The sequence below is a fragment of the Falco punctatus genome (genome assembly GCF_963210335.1).
Source record: "Falco punctatus genome assembly, chromosome: 13".
In the NCBI taxonomy this organism is placed as follows: Eukaryota; Metazoa; Chordata; class Aves; order Falconiformes; family Falconidae; genus Falco; species Falco punctatus.
In genome coordinates, this window is record NC_137593.1 from 10,475,867 (window position 1) to 10,497,437 (window position 21,571).

At 38.1% G+C, this 21,571-nt stretch overlaps 1 protein-coding gene and 1 long non-coding RNA gene across 4 annotated transcripts in view; one reads left to right on the forward strand and one right to left on the reverse strand.

Moving 5' to 3' along the window:
- LOC308072422 overlaps positions 1-21,571 on the forward strand; it is a 144,851-nt gene continuing 123,280 nt past the window's right edge. For all 3 annotated transcript variants that reach the window (XR_013931663.1, XR_013931664.1, XR_013931665.1), the window contains exon 1: positions 1-9,318. This is a non-coding gene — a long non-coding RNA (uncharacterized lncRNA). The remainder of the gene's footprint in view (positions 9,319-21,571) is intronic.
- Positions 9,313-21,571, reverse strand: part of KNG1 (kininogen 1) — a 23,267-nt gene continuing 11,008 nt past the window's right edge. Inside the window, 6 exon segments of the mRNA XM_080409246.1 lie at positions 9,313-16,166; positions 16,170-16,317; positions 16,319-16,527; positions 17,991-18,080; positions 19,070-19,177; positions 20,572-20,738. Of these exon segments, the coding sequence (XP_080265372.1) occupies positions 15,846-16,166; positions 16,170-16,317; positions 16,319-16,527; positions 17,991-18,080; positions 19,070-19,177; positions 20,572-20,738 (1,043 nt within the window). The 3' untranslated portion in view covers positions 9,313-15,845.

Below are 21,571 nucleotides of genomic sequence, written 5' to 3' on the forward strand. Positions count from 1 at the left end.
GGGGAGCATGGAACTACTTTTTCCTCAGAGCGCGGAAGGATATTGCACCATTGACTGCGTGATAGCGTCTAGCTTCTTCCTCCCGCTCTGCCCCCCTCCCCGCGCCGGCTGCTGCGCACGGGGTTTCCTGCCCCGGCCCCTGCTGCAGCGCAGGGCGGGGGGAGCGCGGCGGGGCGGGAAGGGGGGTTGGCGGGAAGGGGTGCGTGGCCCCGGCCGGTGGGGTGCGGGGTCAGGCAGCTGGGCTGAGGGACACAGACTGGGCCATGCGGCAGCAGCTGGGGCGGGCAGAGCGGCTTCTTGTCATGGCTGCGTTTCCCCCCGCCATGTCGGTTATTTTTAAAGCCTCAGTGCCCGCATGACGGGAGAGCGGGTTCCCCGGGCGGTGGGAGGCGGCCGGGTCCAGGCGCCTGGGCCGCGGGGTTAGCTTCCTCCGTCCCCCTCTCCGAAATGGCTCCCTGCACCTCCGTGCTAGGCAAAACACCCCCTGAGTTCTCCCTCATCTTTTGGTGAGGGGCGGGAAGGAGCTGAGGCCGGGCTGGGCGGCGAGGGGGCCAGCGCGGGGTGCGGCCGGCGGCGGGGCCGTGAGGAGAGGGGCAAGATGGTGGCCGGGTCCTGCAGCGTGGACTGGTGTGGAAAGTGGCCCCGGCGGTGGGCAGGGGCAGGGTGTGAGGCAGCAGCTAGCTGAATCATGCGGATTTGTCACGGGGTGTTAAGGGTGGATAGTTTCTTGAGGGGGTGAAGGCGTGTTTGGAGAGATTTGTAGGAGATAGGCAGGGTGGTCCTCGGGGCGCTACTGAAAACGCGGTGCTGTGATAGCTGCAGTTCATAGTGTAGCGGTGTCTGCGAAAAAATCTGCCAAGGCTGATGTAAAGGTTAGTGCAGTCCAAAATAAAGCAGTGAGGAAAATGTTAACTGTGCACGCTGATACAATGAAATGATCAGTGATAATGCCCATTGCCTTTGTACTGTAGTAGAAAAAAAAAATCGATCATTGTGATGTTCTTCTCAGGTTTTAAAATAATCTGTTCATCCATATTTCTTATGTAGGCAAAATACATAAATCGTAAGCAATAATCTGTGCCAACTTTGATGGGTTTATGTGTGTCACTTCTCAAACTTGTTTCCATAGTGATTACATATGAATAAATGGAGGCAGTGCTTGAAAAACTCAACTCCTTGCTTGTCTAGAATGTTGTAAATAGTCTAGAACCATCTAGAATAGCTGTAAAGGGAATATCTGAAAGACTAAATGTACGTTAGCTGGTCCTGTAGTAGCATCTGCTGGGACAATGTTAACTGTATGGCTGCACTTATTGATAACTTACCTGTAATGCTGCACTTATCCCAGCTAAATTATATAAATGCAGCTCCTCTGTCAACCCACCCTAATGTCAAGTTTTGTTCACACATACTGGGTAGAAAATACTGAGGATGCTTCTTGTATTTGCAATTTAGACAGCCATGCAACAAAAACCTTTTTAAATGAATGACAGCAGTTTGTACAGACCCATAAACCTCTGGTTGTAAAAGAAACAGGGTGGACTGAAGAAAGATCATAAACACAGGTTTGGGCTGACACAGTTAGATTTCCCGTTAAAAATTACTATGAGTCAAAATGGAAGAAATAATACCACTGAATATATGGTTTTATTATGAATCTTGAACATTCGTTAAGAAAGCTGTAGAATACATACAGTTTTTATTTTAAGTATTACAATTAGGACTTAGTATATTTGCAAACCTGAGCGGAAAAGATTTCTTGACATGGGAATTACAGGAACGTAAGCCATCATGTTACACAGATTTTAAGTATCTTTTTAGAAAACATTTATTTCTCAGAAACAAGTATCAAGTTTAATTTTTCCTGTGAAGAAATTGGTGTTGTTTCAGATTGCCAGTGTATTCAAGTGACTTTGAAAGTTCAGTTTAGACAAAAGTAGTTTTTAACTAACAAGGCTTTACTAGCTTTCTGTAAGGATAGTTATAAGAGAAACTGTTCCCATTGCTGTGACTTGCTGCAAGTCTTGTTTTACTCCACTTGACCAAACCTCAACCCATTTAAATAATAAAAAAAACCAAACCAACACCTCCTCATAAAATGTTTTTTTTGACTGTTAACTTCAATCAAGGGACAATTTTTAAAATTGATTTTGTAATTTACTGTCTGCTATAACAGCATCTGAGAGTCTCTCAATCAGATGCCAAGATTTATTTATGCAGGCGTTAGGCAACTAGGGAGCTGAACAGTGCTACCTGGCCCCAGAGCTCCCCATCACCGGCCTTTATAGAGGAGCTTGAAACTTCCATGTCTGAGGATTTTGTTAATCTGTGGTTTACTCGAATATAAAGAAAAGTCTGTGGGTGTATTGGTATCTCCTGTCACATGGTCATGGAAAAGTTTGGCAGAGTTTGACAGATCTGTTTAGTTGGCTGTGCTATTTGTTCTGGTTTATCATTATTTTCATCCACTAGTATAGTCTCAAATAGTTCCCAGTCAGGTGGCCTCTCATCAGGTGCTCTCTGTTTGCCTTAAGTGTTGTATGACTGGAACCATGAAATTGTGTTTTAAGAAACAAATCATCAGTTCCCATGTTAAAGAGATGCATATGGATGTTCCACATCAAGGCTTATGAGGAAAGGAGTTGAGGGGTTCCTCCAGTGAATATAATTGACTTGTTTCACCAAATGAAAAGCGGAAAGAAATTTTATTTCATTAACTGCAGATAAGCAGAGGGTTGGAAACACTGAATCAGTCCTCTCTTTTTGTGAAACAAGATAGCAGAATTCCAGGATTGTTGTCCTAGCAATGACCCTAACTGTACTAAAGGAAAAATTTATGACATTTTGTACTCTTTAAAACCTGTGTACCTGAATACTGTATTTTAGAATTATCTCTTGGGTTATAATTGTGTAAACAGCTGTTTCATTTGTGATCTTGTGTCTAATTTGTGTATTTTTAGACTGGTGGTAGCTGTGCGCTGCCTGGGATTATTCGTGTTCTGAACACAAAGCATCATAGTGAGAGGTATGGAAAAGTCAGATTTTGCACTGACAAAAACGTTGGATTGACACTAGGATTTGTTATGGCCCCCTGACTTTGAATCTTATTAAGCTTTCTAGAGCAGTCTCAACTGAAAAACTTCCTCCTCAAGGACCAGATTCATGTTACCATCGTGCAGAAAAGACTCCAAAAAGATACTGAGTAATATGTCTGTGCTACTAAAGATAGGAACCACAGCCACATTTATATGTGCACTTCAGTAGATGTCTTCCCAAAAGACAATCCTAGTGAATCATGAGCTTTTTAGAGAGAGTGAACATAATAATACATTTATTAACAGGGGGTAACAGATGGACTAGCTGGTTTAGCAGCTGGGTCTCCAGTCGTTATTCATGCAGATTGAAGTAAAGAATGATGTATCTAAAGAAAGCAGTAGGAGCTGACACCTCCTGAAACTGAGCTCCAGTTGAGCAATCTCTGTGCATCAATATTCTGGCAAAGGCGATGTCACAGTTTGCATTAGGAAATTTCAGAAATCTCCTTTTAAAAATCTCATACCATGATTTGAATTTACCATGAAATTGTCATGTACTTCATGGGAAACCTGGAAGATCCCGAGTTCCTCCCCTGCATTTGCAAGTCTGATGCTAGAGTATATACTGTATGTTATTTGATTGCCACAACTAGCTGGGCAAAGGTAGGAATTGTAAACAGTTTATTCACAGTAGGTCACGTTAAGGATCAAGATGATTTGTTAGGGTGTTGTTAGCAAGAAGTAATGTTTTTCAATTCATCATGCCCAGAGGATCCTGCCTAAACAAAAGCATGCTTCCTCAGATGTAGAGTGGATAGGAAAGATTCTGGAAAGTCTCCAGGGGGGAGAGAAAGTCCAAATTCCAGGAGTCCCATGCTTGTTATTTAAATGCAGTCACAGGGTTTCATTAATGCTAACTTACATGGTTTTGTTTTGTTTTTTTCCCTTTGTCAGTCCACTGAAACCATAATCTAAACAAACTAAATGATAATTTATAAAATGCAGTGTTTTTAATGCACTGAGAAAGCTTGCTTTGTATTCTTTAGTATCTCAGTGCAATTTGAAATCCACATTGTGATGACTTTAGTACGTCAATCTGTTAGGCTTGCTTTGTCATCCTTTTTTAAAGTTATTTAACAACTTTGTTATGCTTTGACAGATATTTCTACTCTTTGTAACTGTAATCAAACTTGTGTTGTGAAATGTTGATGCTGTCCTTTTTGAGTGAATTGCAAGTACATCCAGACACAGAATTTTCTTTCTCAGTTGAAGTTTTGTCTCAACTGAATAGTTGTGTGCTAGGCCAATAAGGAACATGTTCAAAAATGCTTAAATGATTTAGGAGCCAAGCACTATAGAAAGCCAGTGGGGTTTAAGCTGCTTTAGTTAACTTAATTGTCCCACATGCTCAGTCTACTGAAGATACTCAGACTTGCACAGAGGATATAGGGTGGATAGGACCTTTTGCTGACCAGCTGACTCATTTGTCTGAAATGTATGCATGGTGGTTTGTGGCTTGTGCTCCCTAATTGCTCTGGGCACATGTCTCTTAGGAGTGTTTCCTGCTTCAGTTTTGCATAGTTTTGTTTCTTAGCCTAAGTTCCCGCATTCCCAGTAAGGTGTTTTTTTTCTTGATGATAATTGGTAAATTGTTTAAGACTAATTTCCTTGTTTTTTTAAAGAAATGGTACAGTTGTGTGAATTCCATATTTCAGGTTATTCATCCATTAATTCATCTCTTCTTAGAGTTTAGAGCTTAAATTCAGACTTGGAGTGACCTTAGCAGTCCAGAGGTCTGAAGGTCTGTTACATATTTCTCATTCTGGAATAATGAAGTTCTCCATGAATTTTGAAGAAAGATGGTTTTTCTTTTATACAGTGGGAAAGTTCTTGTAACCTGCTTCTGAAAGGAAGTGGTGGAAATATTCTGGGGCCTCAGAGGAACCTGGAATTCTCAGCCCTGTCTCAGAGGTTCAAAAATCTAAAGAAGTTAATACTTCTTATTTTTATTATAGGTACATATAGTTTCATCCAGTAGCTTTTGAACTTGTGAAAATTTTCCCATTTACTACAGTTGGCATTACATTGGTCTCCTAATAAAAAAACAGTGTTAATTTTAGAAAATCAATATTTCCTATTTTAGAGGAAGTATGTAAATTACTGTTGATTCTTTAAATGAGTAAGAAGTAAAAAACCTATCATATGGTATCATTTACAGTGGCCTTGTAATTTTAGTATCTGTTCTGGTAATAAGAAGAATGTTGGCACAATAAAATCCAACCCAAATACTTGAAACAGAAATACACTTTTCTTACTATGAATTTCTTAGTCTTTCAGCCCTCTGCGTGCTATAAAACTCAATAGTTTTTAGTTTTAAGTCTTGAATGTTCTCCTTGATTGAGCAATTAGATTCTTTCTTTGCAGTTTTTAAGGCTTGTAGTCAGGCCCAGGACATGGAGTCAGCTTAGCTCTGTCCTCTGTTGTGTTAAAGGCTCCCAGTGTGACCACAGACATGTAGTTTAAGCACTAAAATTGGACAGATTTTTATTAGAGACTTGCCACTGACTTTTATTGGAATGAGAGCTCTTCTTGCTCTTCGTTTTTTCCCTCTGTAAACTGGGGGTGATATTTGTATTTGCCTCAGAGGTTACGTGTGGACAAATGCTTGAAAAATGTGGAGGTCAGTAATGGTAGGAGGCTTAGAAATCTTTGATAGAAGTTACATGCATACTTTCAGGGTAGAGTTTGTTCTTTCTATAACAAAAGTAAAGAAAGCTAGAGAGATTAAGCAGGTGGCAGCTGCTGCTAACATCCTGACAGAGTACTGTGATTACATTTCTTTTTTTAAGTCAATTGGAAGACTTTGGCACTACCATGAAATAGTGCTTGTCATATATTTCTGTGATACAGTCTTCAAAGAACATTTTTTCCGATTCTGAGAGAAAGGTAAATATAAGCCTATGCATTCTTTGAAGAAAACATTTTTTCTTCAGATATTGGTTAACCAACCATGTATGTTATTTATTCTCATGGTTATTCAGTCTGGAATCCACTGACGATGCTTTAGGCTTTTAATTGCTGAACTGATCTTGGTTGTTTAGTTTTTGGAACAGCCACTACAGGCAGACCTATACTCTGCATTTAGTTTTGAGTACCTTTGCCCCTTGATAAAAAAGGGTAAGTGCTATGTTCTTAGGAGGAGGAACTAATGTGTGTGAACCAAGCCCAAGATGAAAACACCAAAAAGGCCAATAAGTTACTTGAATTTACAAGGGCATATTCACGTGACCAGAGTTTGTGGTAAAAAAATAATAATCTTAAAGTATGTTGTAGATATGCTTGCCTTGATAGATGCGTCTGTGTCCTGACTGATGAGACCTAGTCATGCAACTCTATCCTTCCCCACCCTAACTGTGCTGTTAGATGTCAGAGCAAATACACTGTGCTTGTCAGAGTTTATGTACGGTGCTACAAGTTATGAAGGCCCATCTCAGATTAGTGGCAACAAAATGGCTAGATTTTATCAACTGATACAGCATTGCACAGAAAGCTTTGGTATGAGTGTCTTACAGGCCTTTGCTGTCTGGACACTTAAAACATGTATGTCCCTAAACAGAAAGAGTAAGATATCATAGAAATTACTTCACTGTTCTTTAACAGAAACACTTTGTTCATATCTGGCCTTGTGTGTTAACTGAAGTCTCTTCTTCCTTCTCTAGCAGAACATTTTAACCTCCAAAACAGTATTTTGCAGTTTATAGAGCCTGTTACAGCATGTAAGTGTTAACAATAAAGATAAATACTTTTCCATTAATAAAATGAGCTCATAGTCAGAATTATTTCCTCAAGGTAAATCTTAGTTTCTACAAACTGAAAATTTTTCTAGTGAACATTACTTTTTGTAAGAGACTATTCATTTCTGCAGGTAACTATAGATCAGATTCCCTGAGCTTTTGTTTCTGTCACTGATTACTGGCTTAATATGAATTTGTAGATGAGTAGTTTCAGCTTTGTGCCCTTGTTTCACCTGTCTGTAAAACAGAAATTATAATCTCCTGTCTCTGAAGGAGCTCTTAGATTTTAAACTGCTCAGAGCTAGGAGCAATTCCTTTATGTGCTGTGCTTCAGCCTACAAAAGTGTTAGTTCTGGGTGGGAAGCTGAGGGACTACCAGGGTAAAAGTTTAAAAAATTAATCAAGGTAAACATTGTGACTTGTTTAATAATTTTGTTTGTTTTGTTAATCCTTCTGAGATATTTTTGGATGAAAAATGTAAACATCACAAGGCTTTTCTCTGCAACACTGTTACAGATGCATGCTATTGTCGTGATTGGGTCTGAAATGTGTGCCCATGGAGCTGAAGCTGCCAAGCATGCTGCTAAGAAACTGTCTTGTGACTGTTCTGCTCTGTTGTTTGAAGTTTCTTTTATGAAACCTCTGTTGGCCAGTCCTTAGTCCCAGTTGCTCATGCTTTAACCCATCTCAGGATGCTATTATATATTGTAAGCTAATTGAATTTGGCCAGATGAGAAAAAAATGCACATGTGAGGTGCAGGATAGCAGGGAATTCATTCTTTTCCTCTCAGGTTGTACTCATGAACAGCTGCCCATGTTTTTATGGGGCCCACTGACACAAGTGAGTGCGGACATCCACTGATGCAAGCACAGACAGGATGCAGGTGTTCACGTTATTTTAGCCAGGTGTAACTGTGGTGTTGCTTGTGCTAATGCAGGGCATGCACTTTAACATGTCATGTCACAGCATTTGACAGTGGCCAGAAACCTTTGTTCTTTACCCAGTAGAAGACAGAAATGAGAGTTCATGGTGAATTACAGAAATATATGGATTCATTTACTTCATGCATGTATTGAAAGTGGTTAGATTATAATTTTCTGGTGATTTTTTGTAATAAATAAAGAAAAATATGTGCCTCTATTCAAAGTAGTTTTATCTTGTGCTAGGTACTTTAAGAGCTTCTGGTAATAATTGTTTCGGAGTCTTGAGGGAATTGCTTATTTGCTATCATATTCAACGTTTATTTGTAGCTCATTGCTCTGATTAAATTAAAAGTAGCAAAGTCAGAAAAATCCTAGTTTCTAAGCAGGGAGATACTATAGTACTTGGTAACCACTCAGTTACTGGTATTTTTTCTTTGCTTGCTCTTTTGTGCTCTGTAGCTTGTGTTAGCATTTCTAAATATATTCTGATATACACTTTTTCATGGGTTACAAGACTACAAGATTTTCTGTGACAATATCCCTTCTATCTTAGCAGGAATTTAAGAACCAAACCACTGATTTCATTTATGTGTGAATAACAAAGACTCAGTCAAAGAATGGCAAGATACTTAAGAATTTTGGGACTTCATTTGGATGTGATATTTTGTGTATCTTAAACTCAGACTTTTCTTTTTTTCACATATCTGTCCAAGAAAGCTTGAGTTATCACAAAGATGATTTTACAGTTTATTACCCAAAAAGATTTCTCTGATTTCATTTACTATTATTCATTTGCATTGTTAGCATTCAGCTCTTTGGGAATATAACTTTGTACCCCTGGGAGCACGCTTTTTTCTGAAATCACATTGAAATATGTGTTTGCTAATTTATATCACATCAGGATTGTCTTTGCTAATTTACTGGACAAACAAACTGTGTATCTTTATGCAGAAGGAGAGAGAGAGAGAAGTGAGAGCTGTAGAGGACTGCTGCCTCAGACCTGCTGTTGCCATAGAGCCGCTCACAATGAAAAAAACTGCAGCATGGATTTCTTCTGCTGTTGAAGGTAAGATGAGGGCACTGAAAGACTGTAGGTGGGGGAGGGGAGGCATAGGGAGGGAGAAGAGGAAGAAAGTCTGCGTCCTTGCTGTCTAAAAAAGGAAATTCAGTGTCAGTGTTCATGAGCAGAGCTGCTGGTGCAGAAGAACAAAGCTATCTCAGTTGTTTAGGGTAGGAAGAGTGATGAGCAAGCAAGCGCACTCCCATGGTTTCAGGAGGAAATACTGCAGAGAAAGGAAAGAGAATAAGAGTGACTTTATCATTTAGAAAATACTCACTGCTGCTTCAAGATAGCTGCTTTTTAATGCTATTTTGGCTTTAATATTGTTACCCTGGGTAAAGACAGCTGTGAAAAAACTCGGTAGATAAGCAAGAAGAAAAAGTGGTAGTAAAAAAATCTGCATAATCTTGAGCTGATGAATTCTGTCTGTATGAAGATGTGTCAGTTACATTCAGCTGTGCAGTGCTGTGAAACCTTTCAAAATGCAAGTGAAACTGTTTTTGTGGTAAGATTTTTATGATAACTTGATCTCTTATCAACCTTTTATCAATTATTTGTCACCTTTATCTAAGTAGATGTCTTTTGAGTGAAAATGTATTATAAATAACAGAAAAGTAAATACTAGATACTCAAGAATGCTTACCACAGAACTGACATCAGACATGCTTTCTGTGGAATCTCTTTAATGGGGTGAGTTTTGTAGGCTAAGACTCTTCATGATTGTTGCAGAATTATCTGCAAAACAGTCATCCAAAAGCTGCTGTTGCCATTTCTATGTCTGTCTAGCATGTTACATATTGTAGCTTTTTACTGTCCTCCACCTGCTCCTTCTCTCAGTCTTTTGGCTCTTTCTGAGGTGACTGAACCCACATGCCCGGCACAGCAAACCCAGCACACCTGCCATGTTTGATAGTGGGGCCTTGAAGAGAATGCAACAACATTTAGAGGCAGTGATAACGCTGTCGTAGCTATGTTGGTACTAGTATGTTGATACTGCTTAACTGTCTAATTGCTGTGTTATTGGCTGTGCTTGGATAGAACAGCTCTTCTTCACAATTACTTGTTTTGCACTTTATCACCATTTAGCAAATGGCATTTCACTATTTCTCGCAAACTCTGAAGATTGGGCCAGAGTGAATTTCTTCTATGTCAGCCTGTTAGTTTGCTCAAGAATCAGCAATTCAGGCTGTAAATAAATAAAAGTGTATTAGGGATTCAGAATTTTTCTTTTAGCATTACAGTCTCTTGCTGTGAAATTGTTCTTCTTTGAGATTATAGCACTTAGCTCATACATTCCATTTCCCAGTCGTGAATGGCACTGGGTGAGGTATATTGATCTGAATACATCAGTTGCCATTTCAAACGTATGTTATGAGGAATTGGCTGTGTAAGCATACTTTTACTAGTCAGGCTCCTTTTGTAATTCAGACTAATTTTGTCAGGCTCATTAGCCGCAGACAGTTTTTCTGCAGTGTTCAAAACCATTCTTTTAATTTACTATAGTCCTTAATGCCATCAGTGGTTGATGACATCCTGTTAAGATTTGCGTTGGTGCCTTGAGCCAGTACACGTGAAGATCAGGTCTTAATTCATGATGATGGAACCCCTAGCAATACAGGTGATCGTGATTTAGCAAGGGGTTCAATCATCTTTTGCTCCAAACAATTGTTGGTATCTTGCTGGAGTGAATAATTTTGTTGGGACTGAGTGTTACTGAACATTAGGTGCTACATTTCAGAAGAGTTCACTGAACTGAGTCAAACTAGTTTGGGTTCTTCAGAGATCTGAGCTGATTATTTAAACAAGCATGACTGTGTAATAAACACCTCTTTGTAGAGTAATTGTTCAAGAAGGAAAGGGTAGTCCCTATGCAGACTAAAATGTAGTTGCCTTAGATAACTATTTAGTGGAAGGTTAGTGTTGCAGTCTTAGATGAATTTAATGTGGTTCTTCATTCTCAAAAACAGGTAGCCAGAAAAACAGTGTTGTTAATTGACAGGTTATCCTCATAAGTTTGGCAATAGTGTATGTATTCATTGGTTTCAATTGATGGTGGCTGATATGTATTTACAGTGAAAAAGAGAAGAGCTACAGGAGTGCTAATAAAGAAATGTCTTGGCTGATTCACTGTGCTGAGTGTGTGGAGTGCAGGTGCATTACAACCTTCATATTGGTGCTATTCTTATGCTGGATTATCAGTGACAACCAACAGATCTGTCAACTTTAGTGAAAGTTTCAGAGGCATCTTGGTTGTCTTATGATAGAAAAGTAACGATCTGAAGCTAAACAGAGAAGAGGAGTTGTCTGTAAATCTACTAACCTGTCCATTCATTTGTGCTCTGAAGAGACAGTCTTGTAGTTAATGCTTGTTTTTCCTGCTTCTTTCATCTGGTTTATATCGTGTGAGTGGTCAAGAGATTAAGGAAGTATGGCAAAACATTACCCAGAACATAATAATCTCTGTATTTGGGCCAGGAAAAGAAGTTGTTGCACCACTAGTGCTTCTGTGGTTAATGCCAGGGCCTGCACCAATTCCCAAAACACTGCAAAATGTAAGAGCTAATTAGAGGATTAATGCTGCACATAATTACCTTTCTCTGCTTGCAAGGAGCCTTGCAAGGAGTTGTTGCGCTGCTCAATGTCCATCTCAGCCTTTTCCAAATAATATCATTTTTTTACACCATAGGCTTTGGCTGAGTGCTTTAAGGCCTGATTTTTAGAAATGCTGAGTACCTGCAATGCGATTTAAAGTTAATGGGAGCACAGGCTTCTCAGCACAAATTTAAATCAGGCCTCTGCACTCAAACAAGAGATTTTAGTTTAGCAGTCACAAGACTGCTTAAATAATCAGTCTGAAATCTAGATACCTTCTAGAACTTTTTTTTTTGTTTGGTTTGTGTGTTGGTTGGGTTTTGATTTTTTTTTTTTTTTTTTGTACAGAGCATATTGCCAGTACTCACTTGATTCCTGGGGAGCTGAGCTATGTCCCATTATATCCCTTGATTTTTATTAATTTTATGAGCATTACTGTGCTTTTAGTTAATATACAGCTAGTAGAAGAGCTGGCATGTGAATGGAGAGAATTCAGTGATAATAGATTTACTTCCCTGTGATATTTTATGGCATTATTTTTTTTTCCATTGGATTGAATGGCAAGGAATTAACTTCTGCTGACATGCTTAAGGGTTAGAATAAGAAATAAACCAATACTCCTTTATTGTTTAAATTTTTTTACCTGTGTCTGGTGGATTTTTCAAGGTACTGAACTATAGTGTTTTGGGCATGTAGGTCAAAGTCTTTCTTTAAAGATGCTATACCTCCCCTGGGTCTATTGATGAGCATTATGTTCCCCTCTTGAAATCAATAATCTTCCATTCTTGTCTACGCCAGCTGTTTGAGTTTCTTATAGTAATCTACGTTTCAGTTTAAAAATACGCCCTCCCTGGATAAAAGGTACATCCTCATTCATTCCCTGCCTTAATCAATTTTGTTTGTTTAGTCCCTTATTTTTTTTATTTCAAGGCAAGAAGTCTGTTAGGGCTCCTGTATAAGTATATCCAGTGGAAGATGGAGAGCCATCCACTGATTTCATACAGTGCCCTTTTGTAAAATATATTTTCGGTTCAGGCTCTTCAGTTTTAAAACAAATACACTTCTTTGGCATGACTCTCTATTCTGTGGGGAATTCTGATTCTTTGTGACTCGCTGAACTGATACAGCAAGGTGTCTGCTGTGTGTAACCAGTAGTTTAATACCAGATCTTCAACCCACAGTTCAGTACTATCAGTATTCATGACAGGAGTGAAAATAGTAGCCATCAGGTTTATAATACCGGTTACTCCATACTGATAGAAGTTACTCCTCTGGAGTTTATGTTTGGGTTTTCACTGAGCAGCAGCTTGAAACCAGTTCAGGAGCAGCAGTAATACTAGTGTTCATTGTAGCAAGATGCCTTACCCAATTAGGAAAACCTTCACGCTTTCCTCCTTAAAGCAGTCGCCTTCTTATTTTAGAATGAAGTAGAAACATTGTGTTATTAACTACATTTTGCCAAATCAACTTCAAAGTTTAATTAAAACTGTGTAAGCTGAGTTATATTAATGTAGTCTTGTAAATACAGCAGAATCAGAGTAGTGCATGAGTAGCTGGTCACAGAATCGAAAATATTGATTCCTATTGTTTTTTTAAGAATATTTGAGGAATTTCTACATTGGATTTGGTACAGCTCTGTCTATATGACATTGACTGTGCAGTGCTGTAATTTCTAATTCTGTAGCCGCTTACACTCATTTTATCCTCAGGGCTGATATTCCTAAATTGGGAGCAATTATCCTGCTGGCTGAAAGACCTGAGAAAACAAGGGAACAAATGGGCTTTTATGTCTTATCAAATGCCAGTGTTCATCATTAATGCTCCCCATTTTCTGTTGTCAGGTGCTTGCACCATCTCTTTCCCATGGCTAGTTACACTATGTGAACACAGCATTAAAGGATGATTGGAATTGCCAAGTGTGATTAAAAGGTCGTGTCTGAATTATAGCAAGAATCCAAGAGGACATCCATAGTAAAGCTGAGGAATTTATCATATGTCAGTTAAAATATATATTTGTCTCATTATCACAGGTGGAATGAACAAAAGAGAGAACGCATTAAATCCAGACAGCTGTAGAATGGCCATCAGGTGGCTCTAGATCTCAGCAGTATCATGAATAGAGGTTTAATACAGACATATTTTCATACCCCAGGCTCCTAGTTCCGATTATCTGTATCAGTAAGAATGCATTTTTTCTGGTGCAGAATGAGCTATTAATTTTTATGTTCATGAAATTACACTTAGAGTATTACTTATACACCTTGCTTATAGTAACTGGCAAACTTTTTACGCTCTGGTGATAGAGCTTAATATTTAAAACAGATTGCACAGCTGTGGTGTTTTTATCTGCAGTGTTACTAACTCAGAAGAAATGCTGAACGTTAAGCCTACTAAACCTTCCCTGGCAATCACAAAACTCTGGTTCCAAGATCAGAAACCCCTGTGGCAAAAAATCTGCCGTCTGCTGGCCAAGGAGAGAAGTACTCACCAAGCATTGCCACGCACAGGCTGGAGCACATCAGCATGATTTCGGCATTGGGAGAAACTGGCAGTTTTGCACAGCTCTTCAGCAGTAGATCTGAAACAGGCCTGGTCAGTAGTTTTCTGACAGCATATTTTTCTATCAGAAAGTGCTGTTTTGTTATAATTAAAGCTTTCTGTGGGAACGTGTCAATGAGATTTAAATGTTCCGTTCTAAAAATATCAGAACATTCTGTTTCAAAATTTTTAAACTGGAACATGTAGGGTTTTATTCCAGAATTTTTTTTAGAGTAATTATTTTTGTACCTTATAAAAAGAAGTAGTTGAAATTGTTGTCTTTGTATCAAACATTAATGAAACCTCTCATCATCACTGTAACGTGGTCAATTCAAGGCAGTCAAGAATCTAGGAGTCTTGGCTTTTTTTACCCTGTTCTGACCACTTAGACTATGTCTCACTACTTGTGGTCATACATGTACGCTCTGTAGGGAGACTAGGTCGAGAATGGCTCTTTTTTCATTCAGATGAGGGAGATCGGAGATGGGAAGAAAACTTTTCTCATCTTTGCATCTTTGTTTCTTTTATTGTAATTTTGCATTAATTACTTAAATTGCTACAGTAATTTAAAGAAAAAACTGTTTTGAGTGTGTACCTCTTTTAATAATACAGCATACACAAAGAGTTCCCAGTTATAACCAAAATCATACCAGTCAATGTTCAGAAAAAAGAAAAGAAGCAAACAAGTAAAGGGAACTCTCAAGGCTTTTCATTGCCTAGCTTCTAAGTTTAGTACTTGTCCTGTGCTAAAAAGAAAAGATAGATTTTGTGTTTTATCCTGCAAGGAAAAGAATGAAATGAAAAAAGGCAGGATTTGATTTGTGATAGATCCATGTGCTATTATTTTTTTATCTTACCTTAAAATGGGGTTCAAGCTAGGTTGTATGACTTCTAAAACATTGGTAACTTTGTTTTTCAGAAAGAAAGGAAATAAAGCCTTCTGATTGTATACATTGTATACATTGATCCATACAGAGGGAAAACATATTTTATTTTGCCAAAAATATTTGGTGCTCTTTAGCTGATGTATCCTACCAAAACCTCAACTGTTAGAAGATATCCAGAATAGAAAATTCAGTCCAGTCTCTAAATTATGCATAACCTAATAATGGAAAAAGGCAGGCAATTTTTAGGTAATTCACATGTTTGTCATCAGATTTTGTCATCTGATCTGTAATATATGTGTACCTCTGCCACATGAAAATCTGTCAGCCTTAGTGCCTCTACTGTGTAGTTAACATAATACACATAGGGAATAATAAAGCTGCTTTGTTTAGGATTCTCTCAGCTGTCCCCATTCTTTGATTCAACAGAACAACCTGCTAGTGATAGACTGGTGGTAATACTAATTTGTGTAAAGAAATTAACAGGTAAAACAGGTTCCTTTATTTTATTTTGTTCTTTAAAAGATTCACTCCAGTAAATTAGAGAAGTATTATTTCAGATATCTAAGAAAGGCATCTTTGCTCTGTATTGGCTGTCTTTTGTCTTACCCATATTTGATTGAGATTTTTCATGTAATCTGCGAAATTCTCTGTGTCATTGTTCTAAACTTAATACAGTGAGATTTGATGCAGTGATTCACTTTGTGCTTATAGTAACTTGAGGCAGATGAGATAGAATTTTAACTTCTGCAGCAGAAGGCTGTTGACTTGCCTGGTCCCTTTGCTAGACTGGTTCTGAATCATTGGTGCCATTGCCTGATATACATCTTTGCAAATATATGCAAATACAGAATATTGCTGCATGGTCTTAGGTCCCCAGAAATGCTGGTGACCTACTTGAGTATCTTAGCTAACAGAATAGAAGCTTTTATCTCTTAACATTTTATACATTTCAAAAGGCAGTATTTTTCTTATTTTTCTATGTATAATTTCTGAAAAGGATCCTACAATGTTTGAATTATACTAAAGCATCTGAGAGATCAAAGAGTTTCTCATTTTCAGGAGTTGAGTTTTGTGTTGCTGGATTGATGTTTTCTACTGTGGAAGGCAAGAGATCCTCATTTGTGAATTCTCTGGGAAAGCTAGGAGCTGGAAGGTCCGTAATTTGTTTCCATGGCTTTCCAGGACATCTGCGGACATGAGATTCTGGACGATCTGGCAACCCATTAAATAAAAAAGTATGAGAAAGAATTAGTGGTTCTGCTAGTGTACTGGTTTCCTTTCTAGCAACCCCTGGATTAACTAGCTTTGATGTTTCAGCACTGAATAATAGGAGGCTTTAGTTTTGATTAAAAACCCTTTCATTGGACTCCTCAGAGGATTTGGAGTTTGGATGTTTACGTTTACCATTTTTACTGTGTTTTTTATGCCCACATCCATGGCCAGTTCTGCGGCTACGACCAATTTTGTGCCTATGCCTTTTTTCAGCCATCCTTTTTATATCCATGCCTGTGTTTATGCCTATGTTTATGCTCAGGTTCACCTTCACCTTCTGGTTCCTCTCCACCATCTTTTCTCATTTCTTTGCCAGGTCTTTGCCTTTCTTCATTTTTATCAGAGCTTGAATTTTCAGTAGGCTGTTGTAGCACAGGAAAGCTTCGGAAAGGTGTGAATCCAGGAGGCCGCCTTACTAATACAGTCTAAAAAACATTGCAATAACAGCCATATTTGTTACATGAACAAGAACAATAGCTTCAGATTTGGGAAATGCAGAAGTTGGCTCATTGCAGTACATGAGTCATTTGGCAAAAATATGATATCAGATTTTTAAAGTAAACTAAATAATTATCTTTTCTATTTGTGTTAATCATGAAAACATAAACATCCTCCCAAATAAATCAAGTGTTTTGGCAGTTATATGTTAAAACGATTTATATATCACTGAAATTTTGCTAGTTTAACATGGGTATGATACTATATAGAGAAAAACATGTACTGGTTTTAATGTATGAACAATACAGTTGATTTCTAGAACTAAATGTCCCTGTGCTTTATAGAGTATAACACTCTGAAGTGTAAAACCAATTTATGCTAAAGGTGAGCATCTCTGAGTAGTCTCAAAACGAATATACAGAAGATCTGGGTTGTTTTGTTATATGAAATGAAACTATTCAATTTTTTGTTTCCAGATTTGACATTTGTATTTCATAACACTGCTTAGAAATAACACATATAGGCTAAAACTGATAATAATGAAACATTCAGTTGTTATCAAGTAATCTCTGTTTCCTCATCACTGTTCAACTGGAAAACAAAGACTGAATGCATGGTGTACAGTCACTATCCAACACGGGTTTCATTTCTGTCCGCCAAAGTGTCTGATCATTATCTAGCTGCAGATCAGAGTTGTTTGGGACGGAGCTAAGTTTGAAAGTTGATGTGGATACAATACTGTAGTGAAAACAAAGAGGAGACGTTTATTAGTTGATACATAATGAATGAATAGGTAGTTATGAAGGTGCTGAGCACAGTGAAGTTATTGATTATGAATGCAAATTAATCTCACTTTACTCAGCATATCTTCTCTTCTTCATTGGGGAGCATGGGAGCCCCTGCATGTATTTAAAAACTGGCAACCATTAGAACTAAAAAAGATTTATAGTCCATTCTGAAATTTTCAAACTGACCCATGTGCAGGGCTAATTAATTGTGGAGCTGGACAGGAAGGAAACGAGAAGAGATTTGCAGATGCTTTTGAAATCTGTAGGGTATAATTATTGCATTGCCAAATACATTTTCATCTCAGTTTTTAAACCTAGTATGAATAGTAATTCAAAGGAGCTGATGAGGCTTGATACTTCAGAGCTTAACTGACAATGCAAAGGAGTAGTCAACAGACAGAATGTTGTTTGTCCTGTTGCCTTTGTTTCTATAATCACTGTGTTGCCTAGTCCTTCACCTTGTGGGGAAACTGCCTTCGATGCATCAAGTTGCTGAGGTTAGAGAATGAGGAGTGTGGCATTCCTGAGATTGTTAAAATAACTATGTTTTCCTTTATTTTTGGTACAAAATACGGGATAATCTGGAATGGATAAAGAATTTAATGACTGCCTTTGTTCTATGCTCTGCTTGTGATGATGTGTATAACAAAGAGGGATCATACCGTTGACCGTCCTCTAGAGCAGTTAACTTGGGGAAAGGTTTTATTCTCCCATGGGATCACATAAATGTTTGCTTCACATGCCAGTGGTGCCTGTTGACAAAAAAAAAATAATCAATGTGTTAAGGCAACAAAAGATCAGACAGAAAGGAAGAGAGCTGTGTGTGAAAAAACCTATGATTTTTAGATAATACATTTAAGTACAAATATACTTGGAACTTTACCTCGACTTTGCCCCAATATTTAATCCATCTTAGTGATGGAGACTTCTGTTTTTGGACATATGACTGCTTAGCTTTTTGAGGTTATAGCGTGCCTGTGTGAGCCCTTGAATTCAACTCCGGATTAGAGATTGGATCTTGAAAAATTGGATTTATCATCTCCAGCACTTTTGGAGCACTAACTGTTGAATCTTCATGGTATTCCTAAGAAACACTGTTTGTTGATGGTATTTCTCCTATTAAAATTGGGAAATTGAGATAGAGAGAAAGGCTTTTTTTTGTTCTTTTCTATTTAGTGCCTCCTGCACTAACAGATTTTAAAATCTCGCAGGTAAGGACTGTTCATATGGTGGGAAAAAAGAGAGGAGAAATAAAGCCTCCCTTTCCCAACCAACTCCCTTGCCAATGGTTTCTGGCCCTAGCAGCATTACTTCCCAGTGTCTGGAACACATTTTCCCAGTATCAGCAGCATGCACTCCGGAAACATCATGCCTTTGCACACCAGTAAATTTCCAATCTCATGTTTTCCTTAGCTGCAGGTCCACAGAATCAGGAGTATTGCAGCTATTTAATTTTGCACCAGCTTCCTCCCCTCTTTTCTTTGACTCATTATTATCAGAAGAAAACTCCTCTCATTTTGCAGTGAGCACTGATCCTGCAGTCGGAGTGACTCAGTTTAAGCTTCAGGTTTTACTAACATTTTCACTAGCTTGGATTACAAACAGAACAGTGTCCTTATTGAAACAAGCACTGGAAGAGCTAACTGAACTCAGGATGTGATTTTACTTGTGTTTACAATTTCTGGGGCAAATGAATTTGTCCATTAGGAGCATTACAGTTAGGAATATCATCATTACTTACACTGTCTGATGCGGCTTCACAGTCTTCATTAAGTTTGTCAAAATCTTTCTTTGAGCAGTTTGTCTTCCAGATTGCAAATATTAAACGGTAGTTTTGTCCTGCAACCACCTGAAAAATTAGCAAGAAGGCTTTCTGTGGTAAAAAAGTTCACAGGAAAGATGTGAAAGATATATACTACTTATATTTTACAAGTCCTGACCACTGGGACAAATATGTTAAGAACAATATTAAAATATTTGGCAGCAAACCTGTCTGCTTCTAATCAATTCACTTCAGTTCCCATTTCAGAAAATGCAGCACTAAAATTGAAGGAAGCAGAAAGGTCAGAATAATATCAGGCCCACGGTTTTGGCTTTGTTTTATTGGATGCCTGTAGTAATTTCATTAATAACAAATCATTAGAGATACCATTACAGAGAGCCAGATATGATGTAAGAAGAGTGGAATGTGAGTAAAATGAAGTGTAATAAACAGGCTCAGTTGAAAATGAATGTATTTCCCGAATGCATTAAGGAGGGAAACTGCATAGGTTCAAGAATGTGCCTGGTATTTCTCTTATTATTTTGCGTTCTGTAAAAAATACTGTATCTTGCTTCAGAGACAGCAGGCAAAGCATGGAATTCTGTCTCTCTTAATTCTGTTTTAAAAATGTGTGCATGTTAATACCAATCATGATATGAAAAGTGAGAAAGAAGAAAACAGGTTTAAAAAAGAAAATGCACAGGTATTACTAGCAAAAGAACATGAGCTATTCAGAAAATACTCTGGTGTGCTTTCAGTGCCTTCTCCAATGGTATCCCTCATGCTCAGGAGTTGTCATTGACGAAGTGTTTTCTGAATACTCCACTGTCTTAATTTCAATTCTGCCCTAAATCTCTGTTTTGATATGTTGGGACAGTAAACAAGGCAAATGTAAATGCTGACCAATATTATCCTCTTGATTCCTTGTTCTTCTTTCTCTAGCTGTATTTATCTGTGTGTTTTAAGTGATGCACAGATGTTCTCTTCTGAATCTAGCTGGAGTATTACTAGTAGCAGAATCAGTATATAAATTAACAGATTTTTAAGGGAAATTGGGAAGCCTGATTTCTTGGAGCCTACAGCTACTGTAGGGTGAACAGTGCCTAAAATAACATACAGAGTATTGGTGTGGCGGATCAAGTAGGTAGTTTTGTCTAATACATCTTTTCTTCTTTAAAAGTCTGTGATATGTTACAAAAGCTGTTAAAAAGTGGGGTAGATGTACAGAAATCAGATACCGTAAGTCAGCCCTCTTCCCATGCTCTTAAAATAGTGTTAAGAAAAATAAAAATAAAAAAAAGAGATGGGAAATTTTTAAATCACTTCTGAATGCAAGCCAAGATGGATACAATTTTGCAAGAAAAATTGCATGGATGTTTCAGTTACCGCTATTTCAGTTTTAAATACAAACTTTAGCTAGCATTCAGCTTAGACCAATAACACTGCCATGTCTGTTCCTCATCTCTGTGGTGTATCCCAACCTGAACTGTCGCTGCTTCTATTTCTCCACTTTTGTAGTAGAAATCATCATTGCTCTCTGAATTGTACTTCTCCATAGAAACCTTCAGTAGTTCCTTCAGTTCTGGACTGTCTGTTGGGATAGTCTTTGGACAACCAGCACAAATGGCAGGAAGTACTGTATCTTCAACTGAAAGAAACAAACAGATTTCAGATCTAAGGAACAAAAGATTCATTGTAGATAAAGGCTGGGAGAACAGTTAGTAATAAACCCCTGCCTTCTGCAATTTGGGACTGTCAAATGAAACCAAAATGTCTCTGAGTTCTGTATGATCAGTGTTATCATATCTTGGTTATCTAAAAGAGCACTGCATCGGCACCTAGTGCCTTATTGGATGCTTATCATCCAAAATATCACACAGTTTTCTCATAGAAACAAAAATTGTGTGTACCAAGTGTGGATAGCTAGCAAATGAAGAGAGGGAACATCTTCATGTGCGGAAAGACCTGATTCAGGTGAAACAAGAGGTGCACTTTATTAACAAAGAATGAGTGTGTGGAAGAATATCATTCCTTGAAGAAAAACAAGTCTGAATGTGTGAGAATGCAGCACTTGCTACATGGAGTATTACTATACTCCCTGTTCTAGAGCTCTGAAGCTGCTGTAATCTGTGTCTAAATAGATGTCTGGAAGAAAAAGTGACAGTAAGAAAACCATTTGGCCATTTGACTGTAATGAACTTGTAAATTCTAAGTGATTTATTTACTCGGAGCAGGGGGCGGGCTGGGTGGGGATAAGCCTGTAACATACTAAATCTAAGTATAGCCATGCAATATGAAATGATGATAGGATCAATAGACTAATTACTGATTTTGGACAAAATCTGAAGTCCTTGGCTCCTTTGTCTTTCAAAAGAATACACTGGAGCTCTTTGGAAAGTTAGAAGCTGTAACTTATTTAAATAACGTGTTATTAACTTGCTTGTAATTGTGGTGGAAAATGAATTAATTTTTGTAGGACAG